Source organism: Onychostruthus taczanowskii, unplaced genomic scaffold (assembly GCF_017590055.1).
Source record: "Onychostruthus taczanowskii isolate IOZ18803 unplaced genomic scaffold, ASM1759005v1 scaffold30, whole genome shotgun sequence".
NCBI lineage: Eukaryota > Metazoa > Chordata > Aves > Passeriformes > Passeridae > Onychostruthus > Onychostruthus taczanowskii.
Genome location: NW_024500350.1, coordinates 8,949,030 through 8,967,725, shown reverse-complemented (window position 1 = coordinate 8,967,725; position 18,696 = coordinate 8,949,030). Strand labels below are relative to the sequence as shown.

Sequence of the window (18,696 nt, the reverse complement as noted above, 5' to 3'; positions counted from 1 at the left end):
AGGAGATTTCAGGGAGAAACCAGGGGACCTGAGGCAAGCCATGACATCACACCACAACACTTCTGTAATCCAGTTCCTGATCCTCAGTCAGGATTAACTATTTCCCATCAGTTTATGAAGCAAAAGGGCATTTTAGGATTTTTGTATCTGCAGAAACTTCACATTTTCCTCCACAGCTCCCTAAATCAATCAAGTTTTCCATTAGTTGCCCTCTTTCAGTCAGTCTTACCACAGGTAATTGTGGTAATGGTTTAGTTTGTGGAGATTTAGTTTTCCTACGAAGCCTACTTATTTGGAGCAACTACTGCACAATACATAATCATGTGAATGTAAGAGGCTGCACTGTGTCTGTGTGGCTGATGATATAGGGTGCTGCAATATGTGGTGCTGATCAGCTGGTGTAGCAAATGGAGGCAAAGAGGAAAAGAATTCTTGGAAAATCTTGACTCTTCCTTTCATTTCCCCTTCTGTTCCATAGGTCTGATCCGGAAGTTACAGTCTAAGGTGGCAGTGCATGGGGTCAAATTAGTCATCCCTGGACTAGAAAATGCAGTGGCTGCTACTGGCTCCTCCACACAGAAGGGCCTTCAGCATATCCTCGCTGAGATCTGCCGTCTGGAACTGAATGGAAACCTCCATTCTGAGCTGCAACAAGTTGTGATTCGAGAGAAAATGCACTTCCAAAATGACCCTCTTCTCAGTGGATTGCTGGATTCTGCGGAGTTGAGGACTTGCCTGGATGTGGCATTGGAGAACATGATCAGTCATAGGATGAAGATAGTAGAGGTTAGTTGGAAGCCTGGGATGGGACCATAGCAAGTGTTTCTAGGCCTTCCAGTAACCTGATTACATACTGCTGTTGTTCTGGTTATAATTCTGGGTATCACTCATGTTTTGATTTGGTTTCTGCTTTTCCTTCCCCTTCTTTTTCTCACAGGCTAATGCAGGAAGTGGACAACTGTTCTCTCGTGTGAAAAGTATTCTGAATGCTCAGCCCCTGTTGCAGGTGGACTACATTGCCACTGACTGCATCCTGGAAAATCTTTCAGCTATTGAAACAGAGCTACAAGATGCTGGTGTTGTCTCTAGCCGGTGGGATCCATCTAGCCTTCCCTCTGGAAATCTGACCGATGCTGACCTGGTGGTATACAACTGTTCAACAAGTGTTTTAGTGAATACCACTGAAATACTCCCTAATTTGGCAGCTGCTGTGAAAGAAGGAGGGTTTGTTTTGCTACATACTCTTCTTAAGGGAGAAACTCTTGCAGAAACTGTCAGTTTCCTTACAAGCCCAGATCTGCAGCAGAAACACAGCTTTCTAAGTGAGGTAAGCCTCTTGGAAGGACAGATACTTTCACCATGGATAGTCTGAGTCTGCTGCTTGCAGATACCCTGATGGTAAATGAATAGTAGGCATTGCTTGCATGCCTTTCCATTGAGGACTTCATCAAAAATATCTAATAAACACTTCTTAAGAAGAGAGGACTTGCAAATTACTACATATTAGGTTGAGAGAGTAAACTGTAGGTTCAATCAGGAAAGCCTTTCTTAATGCACTGAAAATTATTAATTGTCTTTTGTACACCTCTCTAATCTGTGTGAAAACACTGGCCAGGACAATTCCTTTATCATTAAAATCATGTTGCTGGGTGGGATACAGCTTTATCACTGTAGGATCCTGAAATGCTTCAGTATCAGAATATCTCTTTTGATACTACTGCTTGGAGTGTGATTTTACAAGCTAGTTAATTGCTTCTGACGTTAAGGTGCTCCCAGAAGGAAGGCTTTTCTCTTGTATTTTTCTTTTCTTCCTTTCCTCTTCCCTACATTATCTGATCCCATAATGAGATACAGTAAAATACGCCCTGAGAAGTTGGAGGAGGGAGAGAAGAGTGTCAGTATTGTATCTTCAAAGCAGTATATCATACAGATAAACTAATGCCAGAGCTGGCACAAGAGGAGGAGAGTGAAAGGCAAGGGTAAGGGTGGAAACTGGGGCATCATCTTCTCTTGGCAGCTGTTAGACTGAGCAGTAATGGAAAAATGCATCTCTACAGAACTTAGCTATTTTTCCTGATTTGGGGGGATGCAGCCTCTCAGCTCTCTTCTTTTAGAATAAGAAGAGAGTAGCACTTCCAAGAGTTTGGGTTTTATTTATAATTCTGGGGTGGGGTTGTTGGATTTTGGATTTTGCAATTACATGGATTCCAGCCCTTCACTTCCTGCTGACATTTTTTCAAGGGGATTTGAGAAAAAAGATTCAGTTCTTTGCTCTGCATCTTTCCCGGTGAACAGGAGGATAAAGAGAAGGCACTGAGAAGCTACTGGCACCAATAACAAAAACCATAAATCTGTCATTAATATCAGTAGCCTGGTATTAGCAGATCCCTGGGAGAATATACCTGTCCATTGAATGCTCCTTCTCTGAAGGAAATGGTACAAGCCAGGCTTGAGTGTGCAGGACTTAGACAGTTCTCAAAGTTTTCTAGATGCAGACACTGTCCCTGGCCCTTGATATAAGGGATCACACTGTAGAAACCTTCTGCTGGTCTGTGCCTGGCATGTGAAAAGCAAATGGATGCTTTTCTGAGAGCCTGCAGTCGTCTTTATTTCATTAGGATAGTAATCCTTAAGTGTTTCTGGATATGCCATACATGCATTTTCATTATTTTCTTTTCCTGAAATGCCATTTCCATGTAACTTAGACATATGGGTGCTTCTCCCCATCTCTGTGCAAACAGGGCTTAGGTGACATATGGTAGACACATTCAAATACACTATGGAATTTAGTGGCATGGTTAGGGCTCGGGTTTTTTGCACACCTGCTAATGTGCTAAGACTGGTTCCCTAGCTAGGACTTTGAGATACTTGGACTCCCACTTTTGGAAGATCCTTCAGGGAAGAAGGAGTAGTCTACATGTGGATAAAACACTGTTGTGTTAATCAAACATGTATTTGCTCTGTATTGTCTCAGTACAAGTTTTCAAGAAACAGCAAGAAAAATTTACTTTTGACTTTGCTGTTAATTTGTTGCTTTGCCTGATTTGACAGGCACAGTGGGAGGACTTATTCGGCAAAGCTTCATTGAATCTTGTTGCCATGAAGAAGTCATTCTTTGGCTCAGTTATTTTCCTTTGCCGTCGGCAAGCTCCTGTCAAAACACCTGTTTTTCTGCCAGTAGATGAGACGAACTATCAGTGGGTTGAATCCTTAAAGGTGAGAATTCCTGTGTCCTAGGTATCTGAATTTCCAAATCATTGCACTTTCTAAATGAGATATTTAATAGTGTTAAAAGAAAAATGTGTGTGTGTTCAGTTACTTTTAATAAAATAGAAGTTACTAATCTCTGCCAAGGATATGAGGGCTATTTTCTTTGTAATTCCTAGTAAAACAGTTTGGGCTTTGTCCTGTAGGAGATCTTGGCTGACCCATCAGAGAAGCCTGTGTGGTTGACTGCCACCAGTTGTGCGAACTCAGGAATTTTGGGAATGGTGAACTGCCTTCGCCTTGAAGCAGAAGGCCACCGAATCAGGTACATAAGCATGCCCTTGAGTCACATTTGGGAGATGAGATATTTGTGATAGCTTCTTCTCAGACCTATAGCAAAACAAACAAAATGACAACTCTTGTCTTCAGGTGTGTGTTCATTTCCAACTTGAACCCTTCATCTGCTGTCCCACCCACGAGTCTTTCTTCTCTGGAGATGCAGAAGATTGTTCAGAAGGACCTGGTGATGAATGTGTATCGTGATGGAAAGTGGGGCTCCTTCAGGCATCTTCCATTGCAGCAAGGTACAGTCTTTGAGAGCTGAGTACCACTTGCAAAGCCTTGAATCTGAATGAACTTTGAATAGAAAATGAGTAGCTGTTGTTCCTACAGTTACCTTTTATTATTATTTTTAATGGACAATTTTGAATTCTTCTGCTTCAGCTCAAAGTGAACAGTAGAACACTGTGGTGCCAGGAGGAGGGTAAGCTATTTAGGGCATCAGTAGTATTGCAAAGCAAGAAAGGGCTCTCTGGATAGCAAATACAGGAAGAGGTAGAAATTGCACAAGGAATTTACTGTTTTGGAAACCACATACCTTTGTTAATGTGTTCTTACTGTTCCTTCTTCTGCAGCACAACCTCAGGAGCTGACAGAATATGCCTATGTCAATGTGCTAACTCGTGGAGATCTCTCATCTCTTCGCTGGATTGTCTCCCCACTTCGACACTTCCACACAACTGATCCCAATGTTTTACTCTGCAAAGTCTATTATGCATCTCTCAACTTCCGGGACATTATGCTGGCCACAGGGAAGCTTTCTCCAGATGCTATCCCTGGTGAGTTAAAGTTACACTAGCAGGATATGTGTTGTTGTTCTAGAATTAATCTCCTGATTGCTAGTAATGCACTGGCTAGATTGTATACCAGAAAGAGTGCTTTTGAGAAAAGTACAGCCCTGCTGCAGGGCTATGCACCAAAAAGTTCCCCAGTTCTACTTCCAGTTACAGTTCTATTTTTTTTTAATATGGCACAATTAACAAACCATGCTCTGAGAAATGTTGCTTGCCACATTGCACAGATACCAAGTGTGAGATAAAACAAGTTGATAGAGGTTCCAGAGATGGGCATATGGTAAATACCAAAGTGAGAATGTTGAAGTTTCCTGCTGCCATGCTGTTGGACATGCTTGAATTTCAGGGAGGAATAATGCACAGTGAATTAATTGCCTGCTTACAAAATGGACGTGGTATTATCTTCATAGCGAGTTAAGAATTAATGTAATGTGTATGAAATGGTTTTAAATATGTATTTAAAAGAGAGGGGATGGAACATGTTAAAATGAGTGATTTGAGTAAGGCTGGGTTCCCCTTCATGACTGAACCACCTGGCATAATGGAAGTTGCCCTTGTGCATGGCAAAAGGTTGGAAGTAGATGATCTTTAAGGTCCCTTCCAACACAAACCATTCTATGACTGACATAAGTGTCTGCCTAAAACATGAATTATCAAAAATTTGTATTTTGCAGTATATTTTTGTAGTGATCATCTTTCTAGTTTATGCATCATTCTTCTTCTGAGGGACAGAATTGCTTCTAAAACAAGACATTTTCATGAAATTTCTCAGATGAAAACTGGAAACTAATGCAATGCCATCAAGGATAAGTGCTTCCAATTTAATGAGAACAAGTCCTTTTCTTCTGCTCTTGCAGTGAGTCATTATGACAATTTATGAACTGTGTGCAGAAGAGACAAATCCCATAGGTTTAGACTTTCAGGGACTGCTTCTGTAGTAAAGGAACTTTAGAAGAGAAGTTTCTTTTGTTGTAAAAGGTGTTGATGTTCTTTCAGGTAACTGGGCTTTGCAGCAATGCATGCTGGGCATGGAGTTCTCAGGACGGGACCTGGCTGGAAGAAGAGTAATGGGATTGCTGCCAGCAAAGGGGCTGGCCACAGTGGTAGACTGTGAAAAGAGGTTTCTGTGGGAGGTGCCTGAAAACTGGTAGGTCAGCTTCTGTTTTCTGTTTAAGATTTGCCTTCCTGCCTGAGGCTGATGACAGCCCTGATCAAACCTGAGTGCTGCACAATGGCTAGATTCCCCTCTGGCAAATGTTAACAGGGCTATAGTGTCCCAAACAACGGTAGGATTTTGGATTAGATTCACTGCAGGAGTTCAGCACTAGTTTTTGTACAGTGGCTTGCACAAGGTTCTCATCTTTTTTTGGGCTCTTAGCTTCATGTGTTTCAGTATACACTGGGATATCAGTGTTGGTTATGTTATTGGTTAGTTAATGAAATATTTTTTTCAGAATAATGAAACGTAGCTGTGGTAGTCTGCTGTATGATTGACACTTTCTTATCTATCTTATCTTACACTTCCTTATGTGTCTCAGCAGTGGAACCTTTCTGTTGCAGAAAGGCAAATTTCATCAGGAGAGTCTAGCAGTATTTTCCAAGGCTAAAGATACCTCTTCCACTTTGCTCCTTAGGACTCTAGAAGAAGCAGCTTCAGTGCCTGTGGTTTATGCCACTGCTTATTATGCTTTGGTGGTTCGAGGTGGTATGAAGAAGGGTGAGAGTGTCCTTATTCACTCTGGCTCAGGAGGTGTGGGCCAAGCAGCCATTGCCATTGCCCTGAGCATGGGCTGCCGTGTCTTTACTACTGTAGGTGAGTACTGAGGGCCCAAAGTCTTGGGGAGAAAGAGATTATAGCTAATAGAGGAAGGATGTGTGTGTACACATAGATAAGTATATATAACCATTTAGGTGTATACTTATTCCCCTCCCAGTGTGATCTGCTGTAGCTTTGATCTAGTTTCCAGGCTGAGAACTGGTTACATAGTAAATACAGCTACTGACACTGCTTGAAAATTCCTCAGCACAGTCAAATTTATCTGTCTCTATACACTATATAATCAAAAGTCTGGAAGAAGATCATGGCTTCCTCATTTTACATTTAGTCATATGAATCCAATGCCTGTCCATCGTTTCTGTTTCTTGCTCTATCTCATAAATGAGCAGTAGCAACCAGACAGCCTTTGTCCTAAAGTCTGACATCTTGAGAGACTGAAAGCTTGGAGATGGCTTCTCAGACTTACAATCCTTGGGGGAAAGATGTGCAGTGGAAAGTGGGCTGTTTTATCATAAAAATGAAATTAGTGGCATTTTTCAACCTGTCTTCTACTTCCAGGTTCCACTGAGAAACGTAAGTATCTCCAAGCAAGATTTCCACAGCTAGATGCTAATAGCTTTTCCAGCTCCAGAGATACTACCTTTGAACAACACATACGTCGAGTTACCAATGGAAAAGGTGAAGTTCAAGAAATATCTTTCCTTTTTTTTGTCAGCTAAGCCACATTATCAATTGCGCATTCTAAAGACAATATGAGTCACTAGAAGACAGGGTTAGGCTCTCAGCAAAGTTAAGTAGGTGCTTCTCCTTTCATTGCAGGTGTCAACCTCGTGTTAAATTCCTTGGCAGAAGAGAAGCTCCAAGCCAGTTTGCGTTGTCTTGCTCGACATGGGCGCTTCTTGGAAATAGGCAAATTTGATCTATCTAACAACAGTCAGCTTGGTAAGATGGGGAATTGGGAAGCACCTCTCATTAGGTTTTAGCTGCTGCCCAGCATCCCTAGGTGCCCTTTTCTGCAGGACAGCTCTCCAGCCTCCCCAGAATTTATACTTACGTCTGGTGTTACTAGGGCTCAGGTGCACAACTGACATTTGTTCAATTTTTTATCACTTATGATTGCCCGGTGTTCCAGTCTATCCTGACCCCTCTGCAAGGCCTCTTGTCCCTCATGGCAGTCAACAGCATCTAACAGTTTTGAAGGCACAGGGCAAGATAATCCTGATTTCTCTTGGATGGAAAAAAATTTTTGTAAGGTGATGTGTCAGTGAAAACTTACAGCAGTGTTCTCCTGTTCTAGAATGATTGCATATAGCATCAACATCCTGCTTCCTTATTCTAATTAAATTTCAAAAAGTCCTATCATATTGGAAAACCTTGCTATGAGGAAGAGTCTCCTGTGGAGACAGACATGATGTATGTAGGATTCTAGCTCCCCTGTGAGTCTAACTCAGCTGTCACTAGGCAAAAAAAATGTCCTTTTTAATATCAAACTGACCATGATACAGCTTGTCCTCTCAACACACAATTTTTTGGACTGGCATTTCTGTGAAATTGGTCTGCTTGTAAGAGAGTAATGTAATGTTATGTGATAGAGAATATATGCAAGAATTAGTTTGGAAAATGTAGAATTCAAACATCTGACTGCTTTACTCCTATAACCTGCCCAGAAATGTTTCTGAAGCAGAGGGTAGGCTCCATTTTGAAATGTCAGCAGCATCAGGTCATAACCAAGTTGCTTTTTCTAGGAATGTCTCTCTTCCTCAAGAATGTGGCATTTCATGGGATCCTACTAGATTCAATATTTGATGAGGGAAACCAAGAGTGGGAAGTAGTATCAGAGCTGTTGAAGAAAGGTATAAGAGATGGTGTAGTAAAGCCCCTGAGGAGTACAGTCTTCAGCAAAGAAGAGGTAGAAGCTGCCTTCAGATTCATGGCACAAGGAAAACATATTGGCAAAGTTATCATCAAGGTAATGTGAATGATTTTGATTCTCTGATGCCTCTGGCCATCCCCTGGTGACTATTGGATATTTTGATCCATTTTAAGTTGAAGTTCTATGAGTAGGGCAGCACAGGGTCAGTTTTTACTGCTGACACTGTCACAATTGTAACTGTCAAATCTGGCACTGATTCTACAAGGTTCATTCCCATTGAATGGAGGAGCATAGCATGAAAAGATAAGAGATGCATTATGTATCTGATTATCTAATTGTAACTATCTCTTTTTTGTGTGTGTGTGTGTGTTGTGTGTGTTGTTTCTGGTTCTTTGTTGTTTTTTTTTTGGTGGGGGAAGGTCCAAGAAGAGGAAAAGGAGTATCCTTTAAGAAAGTCTGAACCAGTTAGAATCTCCGCAATCTCCCGAACCTCCTGTCCAGCTACAAAGTCCTACATCATCACAGGGGGCCTGGGAGGATTTGGGCTGGAGTTGGCACAGTGGCTAGTTGAGAGAGGAGCACAGAAAATTGTACTGACGTCTCGTTCTGGCATACGAACTGGTAAGCAAAAATTGTAAGGGAACAGGGAATATGACTGCCTTTCAACAGACCTCAGTTTGTAGTTTCTCTCCATTTTAAGTGTCCTGTTGGTGACTAATAATGTCTTGATCTCTTTTCTTTCCTGTATTATCTCACTTCAAGCTGTTGTATCCTTTATTGTAAAGGAAGAACGATCTTTTAGCTTGACCTTTTTTTCCAATTATTACTTTCCCCCTTTTATGCTTCCTATTTCTATCAACCCATTTTCTCTCTTATACAGGGTTTTTTTCTGTAGCCTTTCTTTTACCTTTATACCTTCTGCAAAGTCTGGCTACCTCACTGACTTGTCCACTGGCTGTAGCATGTCGGATCACATGTCACAAGGAAGGGCCTAAAAACTCCTTGTTAAAGATACTTTGTTCCTCAAGGTACATGTGTGGATGCTCACTCTTGCTCCTTAGATAGCTCATCTATAAAGATGACCTTACGTCTGATAGCATCCATAAACTTTTTTACTCAGATTTAAGGCGCTAGTTTGATTACATTGGCAGTATTGAGATTTATCAGTGATAGTCTTTAGTATTTCCTCATACAAATTCACTCATAACTCAAGTTCTCTCTGTCTCTACAGGTTTCTTTTCTTTTGCCAAGTTCACAATCACGCCACCTGTGTGTACAAACACATAGATCAAATACAACTTTTCAAGTTCTGGCTGTGTTACTATAATCTGTTGCTTTGCTCTAATCTAGCCAATTTTCCCAATTTCAGTACCCAAATTTTTGTTAACTTCTCTTCACAGTTGTATTTTTCTTTCCTTCCTTCCCCCCACCACCGCCTCCCCCCCGCCCCCAGCCCTTGGGTTCTCCCAGCGCTGTTCTCCACTTTATCTGTGTAGAATTTCTGAAATTCCAATGATTTCTAGCTGCTGGTCAAATTTTGTCCAATTTTTATCTCTTAGCTGAATCAGGAATTATTTAGCTATTCAGTCCCTATCTAGTCAGAAAAGCATAAAGGAGCAACTTAACCAAAGCCTTATGGTTGGGATTCTTCATCCAAGGCACTGTCCACCTTTGTTCTTCTAGGCTACCAGGCTAAACGTGTTAAAGAGTGGAAGGCACTGGGAATCAAAGTGTTGGTATCTACCAGTGATATTGGAACACTAGAAGGAACACAGCAGCTGATAGAAGAAGCTTTGAAGCTTGGACCAGTTGGAGGCATCTTTAATTTGGCTGTGGTAAGTGATAGAAATGCTCAGGACTTGTAAGAGGCAACTTCCATTCACGTGACTTTTTTACTGAAGGCAGTCAGGCTTCATACAATTTTAGTTAAGGTCTCTGTGTTTCAAAGGACACTATGCTTTGGTCTTACCTGGTGACTAAAGTCTTATGGGTCTGTTCCCTTCACCTGAGAAGCAACAGTATTTGGCCAGTGAGTTCAGTTCTGTGATAAGACAAATGTTGCCCTAGCCTCCTGTGGACAAGAAAAATCCCATGTAGAGCTAGCCAGAATTTCTGCAGTGTCAATACAGAAAAAATACTGAAAAAACCAGACTTGGCAAAAGGCATGTAGTCATATTTTGGGATATTCAGGATATGTCTGTACTGCAAAGTTACAAAAATACATTGTGTAGCAATATCCTTTCATATCTCAAGTCACGTGGCATATTTAAACAGAGAAATTGAAGATACTGAAACTACACTTCTTTTTTTAATTCCTCTTCCCACTCCCCATAGGTCCTTAGAGATGGCATGATTGAAAATCAGACCCCAGAATTATTCTGCGAGGTCAACAAGCCAAAGTATTCAGGCACCCTTCATTTGGATTGGTAAGTGTCTGTAGAAGGGACAAATAAGAACTGTTTTTAAAGTTAAGGAACTGATCAAGCTTAGTTGTTTTAGTCTTGCACTAGCCTTTGACAATAATACACTTAGCAGGTTTTTCTGATGCGGTTTCTCCTGCTCTGTTCCAAGGGTGACTCGTAAGAAGTGTCCAGACCTGGACTATTTTGTTGTATTCTCCTCTGTAAGCTGTGGAAGAGGAAATGCTGGGCAAAGTAATTATGGCTTTGCCAATTCTACCATGGAGCGTATCTGTGAGCAGCGACATCACGATGGACTCCCAGGTAAGATAACTTTACTCATTGCACAGTATAAACTACCTTGCCAAACATCCAAATGAGCACCAGCTCACCAGAAACCTGTGCACTTATATGGAGTGATAAAGTATGTTGAAGGCTGTTTTCTGCTCCTTGATGTTACCCTGAGTCATTCATGTGTGAATGAATACACACCATTTAACAGTACAAAGGAAATGCAGGCCTTAGCATAGCTCATTGTTAAGTTCCTTTTTATTAACTCACTCCTGTTCCTGCCATGTGCTTTATTAGTTGCTTAGTGTGTTCTTCTGATTTCTTCTCCAGGCCTGGCAATCCAGTGGGGAGCCATTGGTGATGTGGGTATCTTGATGAAGACAATGGGAAACAAAGACATTGTGGTGGGAGGAACAATTCCCCAGCAAATGAGCTCATGCCTGGAGGTGCTCGATGTTTTCCTGAATCAGCCTCATCCCGTCATGTCCAGTTTTGTCCTAGCAGAGAAGGTCTCAGTGAAAGCTGAAGGAGGTAGTCAGCGAGATCTTGTAGAAGCTGTTGCTCACATCCTGGGTAAGTGCTGTCACTCAAGCACTACTGAACGGTGCCTAGTCTCTCATTACTTTTGGAAAGCAGTGGTGCTGCTGTAGATCCTCTGTTCGGCATCTCTTCCCAATCTCCTGTGGTGTGGCAATGTTGCTGTTGTGAGACTGTTTGCTTTTTTTTTTTCCCTTTACACTGTTCCTTCTCTCGAATAACAGCTGTTTCTTTTATGGGTTTTTCTCTGTTACTGTGTTTATATAGATATGCGTGTATACCCCAGAGTCTTGGGTTTTATTTAGAGTGAAGTGGCACCTTTCTCCAAATGGAGAACCAACAGGAACAGCCCCCAAGAGCAAAATTCTGGGACAGCACATAAGACAGCAAATACATAACTAACTTTCTCAGTACTGTTCCAGCTTTCAAACATTCACCTTGATATGTCCCCATGCCACAAAAAGTACTTTTCTCTACTTATTGCTTAACTAGTATTTTATTTGCTTACCAGCTCTGTCATCCCATGTGAACCTGTAGTAACCATAGCTTAGCTGTGCATTACAAGTGCCATGTCCTTCTCTCTGTCTTGAATCTGCTTTCTTTTACCATTGTGTCTCTTATTTTTGTGTTGATACTGAATAATCACTGTCAATTCTGTCTACTATGTCCCATTTCAGTTGTCTCTATTGCAGACAGAACTGTCTAGTGATCCTTTGTTTTCTACCAAAAAAGGTGCTGATAAATGAAAGATAGTCTCCTGAGCGTTACTTAAGGAGTTGTGTGCAACTCACAGGCAGCAAATCTGATCTCTCAGGGCAGATGCAGCTTTTAGAAGTGATAGGAAAGGGTCTGGGAAACCACACCAGCTTTAGGGTTAGTTTGCAAGAGACTATGAAAGCAACAAAGGGAGGAGCTAGTAATGAAGCCTGGTAGTGGGAAGGGTGGCAACATGAGGCTGCACAAGGTGGAGGAGGGGACAAAGAGCTGAAGATGCAGGTGTTATTATGAGAGGCCTTCTATAGGAAGGAAAAGGTGAGAGATTGAACAGTGTGAAAACTGAAGGGGAAAAGGGAAATGAAGCCTAAATATACCACCTCCTCCTCCAGTGTTGTAGACATCAAGTGTTGCAGTCAACCATCACTGACACTGATGACTTTCTGCTGAGTATTAGTTGCATTAGGTCTAGGGCTGCAGTTTCACTTAGAGTCTCCAATGTGTGGAATCTGTCTAGCTGACTAACTGTTCTGTATTTGGTCTAGAGCTGATGTGAAAATATTCACAGCTATTTAGTTGGGACTGATGTATCCCCTGTCATAAATCTGTGCACACTCAATATGTACTCTAAATACTAGATCCCATATGACAAGGTGAGGGTTGTAGAAGAGGTGGTTTATGAAAGTATTAGATGATCCTGGAAGGTAAACTACAGCTCTACAGCTGCAGTTCATTGAGATTTTAGGAGACAGAAGAAAGTGGAGAAGGCTGCTAGAGAGGCCTGGAGCTGAAAAGAAATTGGCCTTTTGCTAGTATGCTCTTTTGTTCTCAGGGGTCCGTGATGTGAGTAGTCTGAATGCTGAGAGTTCCTTGGCTGACTTGGGCTTGGATTCCTTGATGGGTGTGGAGGTGCGCCAGACACTGGAGAGAGACTATGACATGGTTATGACCATGAGAGAAATTCGACTCCTTACAATCAACAAACTGCGTGAACTTTCTTCCAAGTCCAAGAAAACAGAGGGTAAAGTGTCTGGATCACGGTTGCTACTAGTCACCTGAGTCCAAATAATTAAGCTTCCAATCCATTGCTTTCATCTCTAGTGACATAAACCTCTATCAGATCATGAAATAAACTTATAATTGAATAGCTTCTAAGTGACAGACATGTCACAGAAGTGTATTGACCACTAGGACAGGCCCATCATTTCTGGGGGCAGGGTGTACAAGCAAGGCAAGTGTGCAAGCTGCTTTTTTGCTTGGCTAGCAGCTGCATGCATGAGTACTCTTATGTAGCTATGTGTGGGATGCAACTTGAGACCTTTTATTTGTCTGGGGAATAAACAATGTAATGTCACACTCACAGGAAGCTAAAAGCATATGCAGTTCCTGCAGAGCAACTGACCATAGGAAGATCCCTGCTTCTATGACCTGATGATGTAGTGAGGCAACAAGCTAATCTAGGGCAGCCCTAGCCCTGAGGTTGTGCTTTAGGAGTGTGGCTACATGACCAAGACTGATCCTGAAGCTAATTGGGTTTGTCTGGTGTGCTTTCCTTCACAGAGCTGAAGTCATCCCCACTGATGAAAGCAGGCCCAGGTGAATCTCCAAAACTAGATTTGAACATCTTACTGGTGAACCCAGAAGGGCCAACAATCACTCGTCTCAATGATGTTCAGAGCATGGAGCGCCCTCTTTTCCTTGTTCACCCCATTGAAGGATCCATTGCAGTTTTCTACACTCTAGCCTCCAGACTTCACATGCCCTGCTATGGGCTCCAGTGCACAAAAGGTATTTCAGTTCTTCAGCATCTTAAATTTGCAAACTTAACATTCTGAACTGTAGTTGCTTTTAGAGAGGGCTTTGTTTCTAGACTATTAAACCTGGAGGAACAAGTATCAGGCCTATTAGTCTGCAGAGGGTCATATCATTATTCCACTATCAAGAGGAATAATAGATGAAATTGAAGAGTTTACATATACAAAAGTCAAAGCATCCTGTTCAACCTGTCCTTGGAAAGCAACAATATTACTATTACTTGTCCTAAATGCAAGTTGTTAACAGCAGTTTAGTAATTTACCTGCAAGGTAACCTGGATGTTTCCAACAGGATTGTTTCTGAGTGCATGAAAACGTGATTTGTCTCTGCCAGTGTCTTTTCACGAATCTTTCTAACTCACTTCCATGTTCTAGCCGCTCCTTTGGACAGCATCCAAAGCCTGGCAGCCTATTACATTGATTGCATGAAGCAGATACAGCCTGAAGGACCTTACCGCATTGCTGGATACTCTTTTGGTGCCTGTGTAGCCTTTGAAATGTGTTCCCAGCTGCAAGCACAACAAAATGCTTCCCATGCACTCAACAGTTTATTCCTTTTTGATGGGTCTCATTCCTTTGTGGCAGCATATACCCAGGTAAGGGGCACAAAGAGACTCTTTTTTCTCAGGACCAGTCTCTCTCATCAAGGCTCATTTCTCTCAAAGCTTACTATTCTAGATATGAGCAATCTGAAAAGCTGGCAGACTTTTATTCACAAAGGTTTTGGAAGACAGCTGTAGACAGTGGATGCTTAGAGATGGCTGAAGGGCAGAAGCACATGAGAGGTGGTCTTCATTAAATGGAAAGAGTTCAGGCACAAGTGTTGCTCTTGCTATGATAAATCGTAATATTAGTATGTTTTCTGGAAGATCTTGGTGTCTGCAAGTCAAGACCCTCTTGTAGGGGTGTGAGGAAACCTTGCTTAAGTGTTCCCTTTAATTTTCATTGTACTTGAGAGAATACTAGGGTCTTGGCAATTGCCACCTGTGGATTTGCTTTCTAATCTGTCTTGAAGGGATTTCCCCCTTCCTTTTTTTCCCAGTTCACACCTTTGGTTCTGTAATTGTTTTTATCTGACGTTTAATATCAGGCAAATTCCTCTCACGTTCATATTGTATTCTTCTCTCTTCCAGAGCTACAGAGCCAAACTGACCCAAGGGAATGAGGCTGCACTGGAGACTGAAGCATTGTGTGCCTTTGTTCAGCAATTTACAGGCACTGAATACAATAAGGTACTGTTTCATATTTTCAAGATCCAAATGTCTTGATGTTGCACAAGAGGGTGTATGTTTTTTTTGTTAATGGAGATGGATTCTCAGCTGTTGAGACTAATGTGAAAAAAATGTTAATATTTCCAGCTGCTGGAGGTTCTTCTGCCCCTGAAAGATCTGGAGGCTCGTGTGAATGCTGCTGTAGACCTAATAACTGCGATTCATACAAACATCAATCGTGAAGCACTCAGCTTTGCTGCTACTTCATTTTACCATAAGCTGAAGGCTGCTGACAAGTATATACCAGAGTCCAAGTACCACGGGAACGTGACACTGATGCGGGCAAAGTCTCGCAATGAATACGAGGAAGGCCTGGGTAGAGACTATAAACTCTCAGAGGTCAGTCGCAGGCCCACTTATCACTGTTGAATTTCTTCTGATGTTTGGGGAAGCCAAAGGAAAGCATGGGAAATCATCCTCATTGAGAAAAAAAGGACAAAACCAACCTTAAAGAAATTATTGTTCTGCAGCTCCTGTGCTCTAACAAAAGTCTCCAAAAGCAAATGAGTTTATTGGTTTCAGGCATTTTCTGTGGTTAGTGAGGGCCAGAAAGTCTTGCCTGTATATAGGATGTGTTTTCTATAACTGATTCTTGAAGATCTCTAGAATGACTTTGGATAATAATGATGTTAAAAGAGAGCAGTCGCTTTTCACTGCAGACCCTGAACCTAGTTCACGGAATGAGGACAGCCTTCTGAAGAGCAAGTGTCAGTCTTCTGACAATAAAGGCAGCTTTTTCTCAGTTACCTTTTTTCACTTAGGAGCTAGTAGTTACAAGTGGGTTTCTTGTGGACTAAAAAAAAAAGGTTGGGGTTTGGCCCATAGTCTAGATAAGGTCACTGTTCTTTAGCCCCTGCTCACATACAAGGCTTAAGTTGGTGCAAATACCAGGGAAAAGGAAGTGATTGTCAGAATTCTCTTCCTGTTTCTGGCATCTCCTATCCTTTCAGATGTCTAACTTAGTCATTATTGATTCCAGGCTAATTTGTATGGTTTTAAAGTTACATAATGACCTTAAAGAAGATTTCTGGTGGTGGGAGAAAGATGGTGAGGAGGGGAGGGGTGTTTATTTGGTTTACTTAAGGGCTTGGAAGTAGCTACTTTATCATTCATTCTTTGATATTGTAGGTAAATGATTCTTTTGGTACTAGGTTGGTTAACTTCCTGCCCAGCTTATATGTGAGTGGATCACCTGTCAGGCTGTCAGACTATTGTGCTTTAAAACACTGGTTTCTAAACAGTTCACCACAGCTGATCTGTGAAAATGTGTCAGAGTAAAACCAGTGCCATTTTTAACTGAGTTTGATAGAGACAGTGGTCTAAATTATGACTAACTTAGAAGACTAACAAACCCACAGTGACCAGCTGGTTGTAAATTGTGAATGAAAAGTTTTCTTTTTCATACTTACGCAGGTGTGCGATGGGAAGATATCTGTCCACGTTATTGAAGGAGATCACCGCACCTTGCTGGAGGGAAATGGTGTTGAATCAATTATTGGGATCATCCACAGCTCACTGGCAGAGCCACGTGTCAGTGTCAGAGAGGGTTAATTTCTACTTCCTCACTGTCAATGAAGAAGAAAATGCCAACAACATTCCTAGTTATGACAGGCCCCAAGGAACTCTTCCTGTTCAACATCTCATCTGCTCTGCTGCCAGAACTGGGAAGTCCAGCTGGACTCAATTGGTCTTTTTCTGTCTCTTTCTTGCTTATCTTTTCCAACATTTATGGGTTCTATCTCCTTCCTTTCCTATGGCTGTTTTTCCCCCTAGTCTCTCTGTCTGTGTTAACTGTAGTGCTGTGACTCTGTCACTGTGCACTGCAGTGAGGGTTCCCCACAGATGGTTGCTTCCTACATCCTTGGCAGTATAAAAAAACAAATTTAGGAGTAGATTTCTTGTGCTTTATATTGTTTTTGTCTTAACAGTATTCCAAAGGGTAGGTGATAGCACTTGTTGACCAAGCCTAGTGAACAGGGAGAGGAGAGGAGCTGCAGCTGATTTTGGAGATACTTTTTATCTGTGAAGAGTCTGTCTGCAGTTTAGGTCAGAAAGAGAATTCCATTGAGGGTTTTGTAACTATATTTTTTAATTTGCTATATTCTAAGTATTTATTGTGTCAAACCAGAGACTTCTTACTTGGTTTTAATTTATCGTGGGTTATAGGAGCAAAGAAACATCCCTTTTTGGAGGGGAAGGTTTATTCTATAAGGGAAAGTTGCCCATCTTTGAAATAATATAATTTCTTGTTGGTTTTGTTGAGTTGGTTTTTGGTTGTTTTTTTTTTTTCTCCCGCTGCCCTCCCTTTTCAGAAAGGAATAGGTAGAAGGAAGGATTCTTGCCATCATGTACTCTTCAGGGGAGAGAGGGGCCTGGGGCATAGGGTGGGTGGTTTGGCAGATGCTGCTGTATTGAACAGCCATAACTTGGGCATGATAAAAACAGGCAAAGCTGTCCCTAGGCAGGTACTTTGTTTATATTTGTGCAAGGTTCTGTGGCCTGCTCTATCAGAACCTTAGTAAAGCATTAAAATTATTGCTTTACCTTATTCCCTCTCACCTCCAGTCTTGCCACCCAATGAAAAATTTGGAATGGGGAGGGCAGGGAATAGAATTCCTTAACAATAACTGAACAAATCCTCCCACCCCTGCTCTCCCATAATGAAAGCTCAGGCAAACATACAAGAGTCTACCCAAAGCCTCTATATATTTTATTTAGCACGGGGCTTGCTTAAGCCTTGTATTTCTTTTCCTTTCAGTAATGAGACTGGAAATCCCACATAAGTTAGCTAAGTAATCAGTTTGATGGTCTGATTTTAAAATACAGTAGTACCTTTTTAAAGGAAATTTGCATAAAATTGAATTGAAAAATTTCTTGCCTTTGCTATGCTGGATCTGTCCTTTCCAAAATCAGTAAATCCTTGTTACACTTATGATACAGAGGAGACCTGGGTAGCAACAAAGCACCAACTAGGAGGAGCTATTGTGCTTCTCCAAACTGCTGTAAAACCCCGGTTCTCTCCGTTCCCCAGTGAAGTATTCTGGTGGTACAGGAGCATTCCAGTGACAGGAACAGATGGCTCTTCACTGCAGGTTCTGACCTAGTGTCTTTTGCTTATACCACCCTCTGTTGATAGTGGCTGGGTTAACTGATTTTAGTTTTATAAAGTATTTCTTTTGTGAAATTGAAATAAAACAACATAATGTCAGCTTAAACCATTTTGAAATGTCTTGTTCTTTTTTTTTTTTTTTCTTTTAATTAATAGTTTTTGGTCTGAAAAGTGTCTTTGGCTTTTCTAGTATTAAACAATTCATCACTGGTTGGGTTTTGAATTATTTTATACCATCATTTCTTAATCCCATGTTTCATCTGGAGTCTCTCACTTCTTGGTATAAAGCAAAAAAACTACTGCTAACATATCTGATTTGTATTCTGTAGAAATAATAATAGTAATAATAATAAAATAATATCAATGAAGGCTTAGTATTCTGAAGTACAGCTTCTTGTTGCCATGATTTTGGTACCTTAGATACAACCAATTTACAGCCATAATATTGAAGTGGGAACTTTTAGATGAGCTTTTATTTGCAGTATTGAACAAGCCATTAATACTCCTCAGTTTCCCTATCTGTAAAATGGGACAATATCTGCCTCAGGGCCTCTCTGAGGGTTAGACAGGC

General features: G+C 41.4%; 1 protein-coding gene across 1 annotated transcript in view; it reads left to right on the top strand.

The window, feature by feature from the left end:
• Positions 1–18,224, top strand: part of FASN (fatty acid synthase) — a 42,150-nt gene extending 23,926 nt beyond the window's left edge. The window contains exons 22-43 of the mRNA XM_041409021.1: positions 479–786; positions 938–1,327; positions 3,052–3,216; positions 3,414–3,532; positions 3,637–3,791; positions 4,122–4,325; positions 5,337–5,487; positions 5,975–6,153; positions 6,676–6,795; positions 6,937–7,059; positions 7,863–8,086; positions 8,410–8,611; positions 9,674–9,825; positions 10,325–10,416; positions 10,562–10,713; positions 11,011–11,253; positions 12,764–12,952; positions 13,492–13,719; positions 14,121–14,341; positions 14,879–14,977; positions 15,104–15,355; positions 16,430–18,224. Of these exons, the coding sequence (XP_041264955.1) occupies positions 479–786; positions 938–1,327; positions 3,052–3,216; positions 3,414–3,532; positions 3,637–3,791; positions 4,122–4,325; positions 5,337–5,487; positions 5,975–6,153; positions 6,676–6,795; positions 6,937–7,059; positions 7,863–8,086; positions 8,410–8,611; positions 9,674–9,825; positions 10,325–10,416; positions 10,562–10,713; positions 11,011–11,253; positions 12,764–12,952; positions 13,492–13,719; positions 14,121–14,341; positions 14,879–14,977; positions 15,104–15,355; positions 16,430–16,567 (4,106 nt within the window). The 3' untranslated portion in view covers positions 16,568–18,224. The remainder of the gene's footprint in view (positions 1–478; positions 787–937; positions 1,328–3,051; positions 3,217–3,413; positions 3,533–3,636; positions 3,792–4,121; positions 4,326–5,336; positions 5,488–5,974; positions 6,154–6,675; positions 6,796–6,936; positions 7,060–7,862; positions 8,087–8,409; positions 8,612–9,673; positions 9,826–10,324; positions 10,417–10,561; positions 10,714–11,010; positions 11,254–12,763; positions 12,953–13,491; positions 13,720–14,120; positions 14,342–14,878; positions 14,978–15,103; positions 15,356–16,429) is intronic.
• The last annotated feature ends 472 nt before the right edge of the window (positions 18,225–18,696 follow it).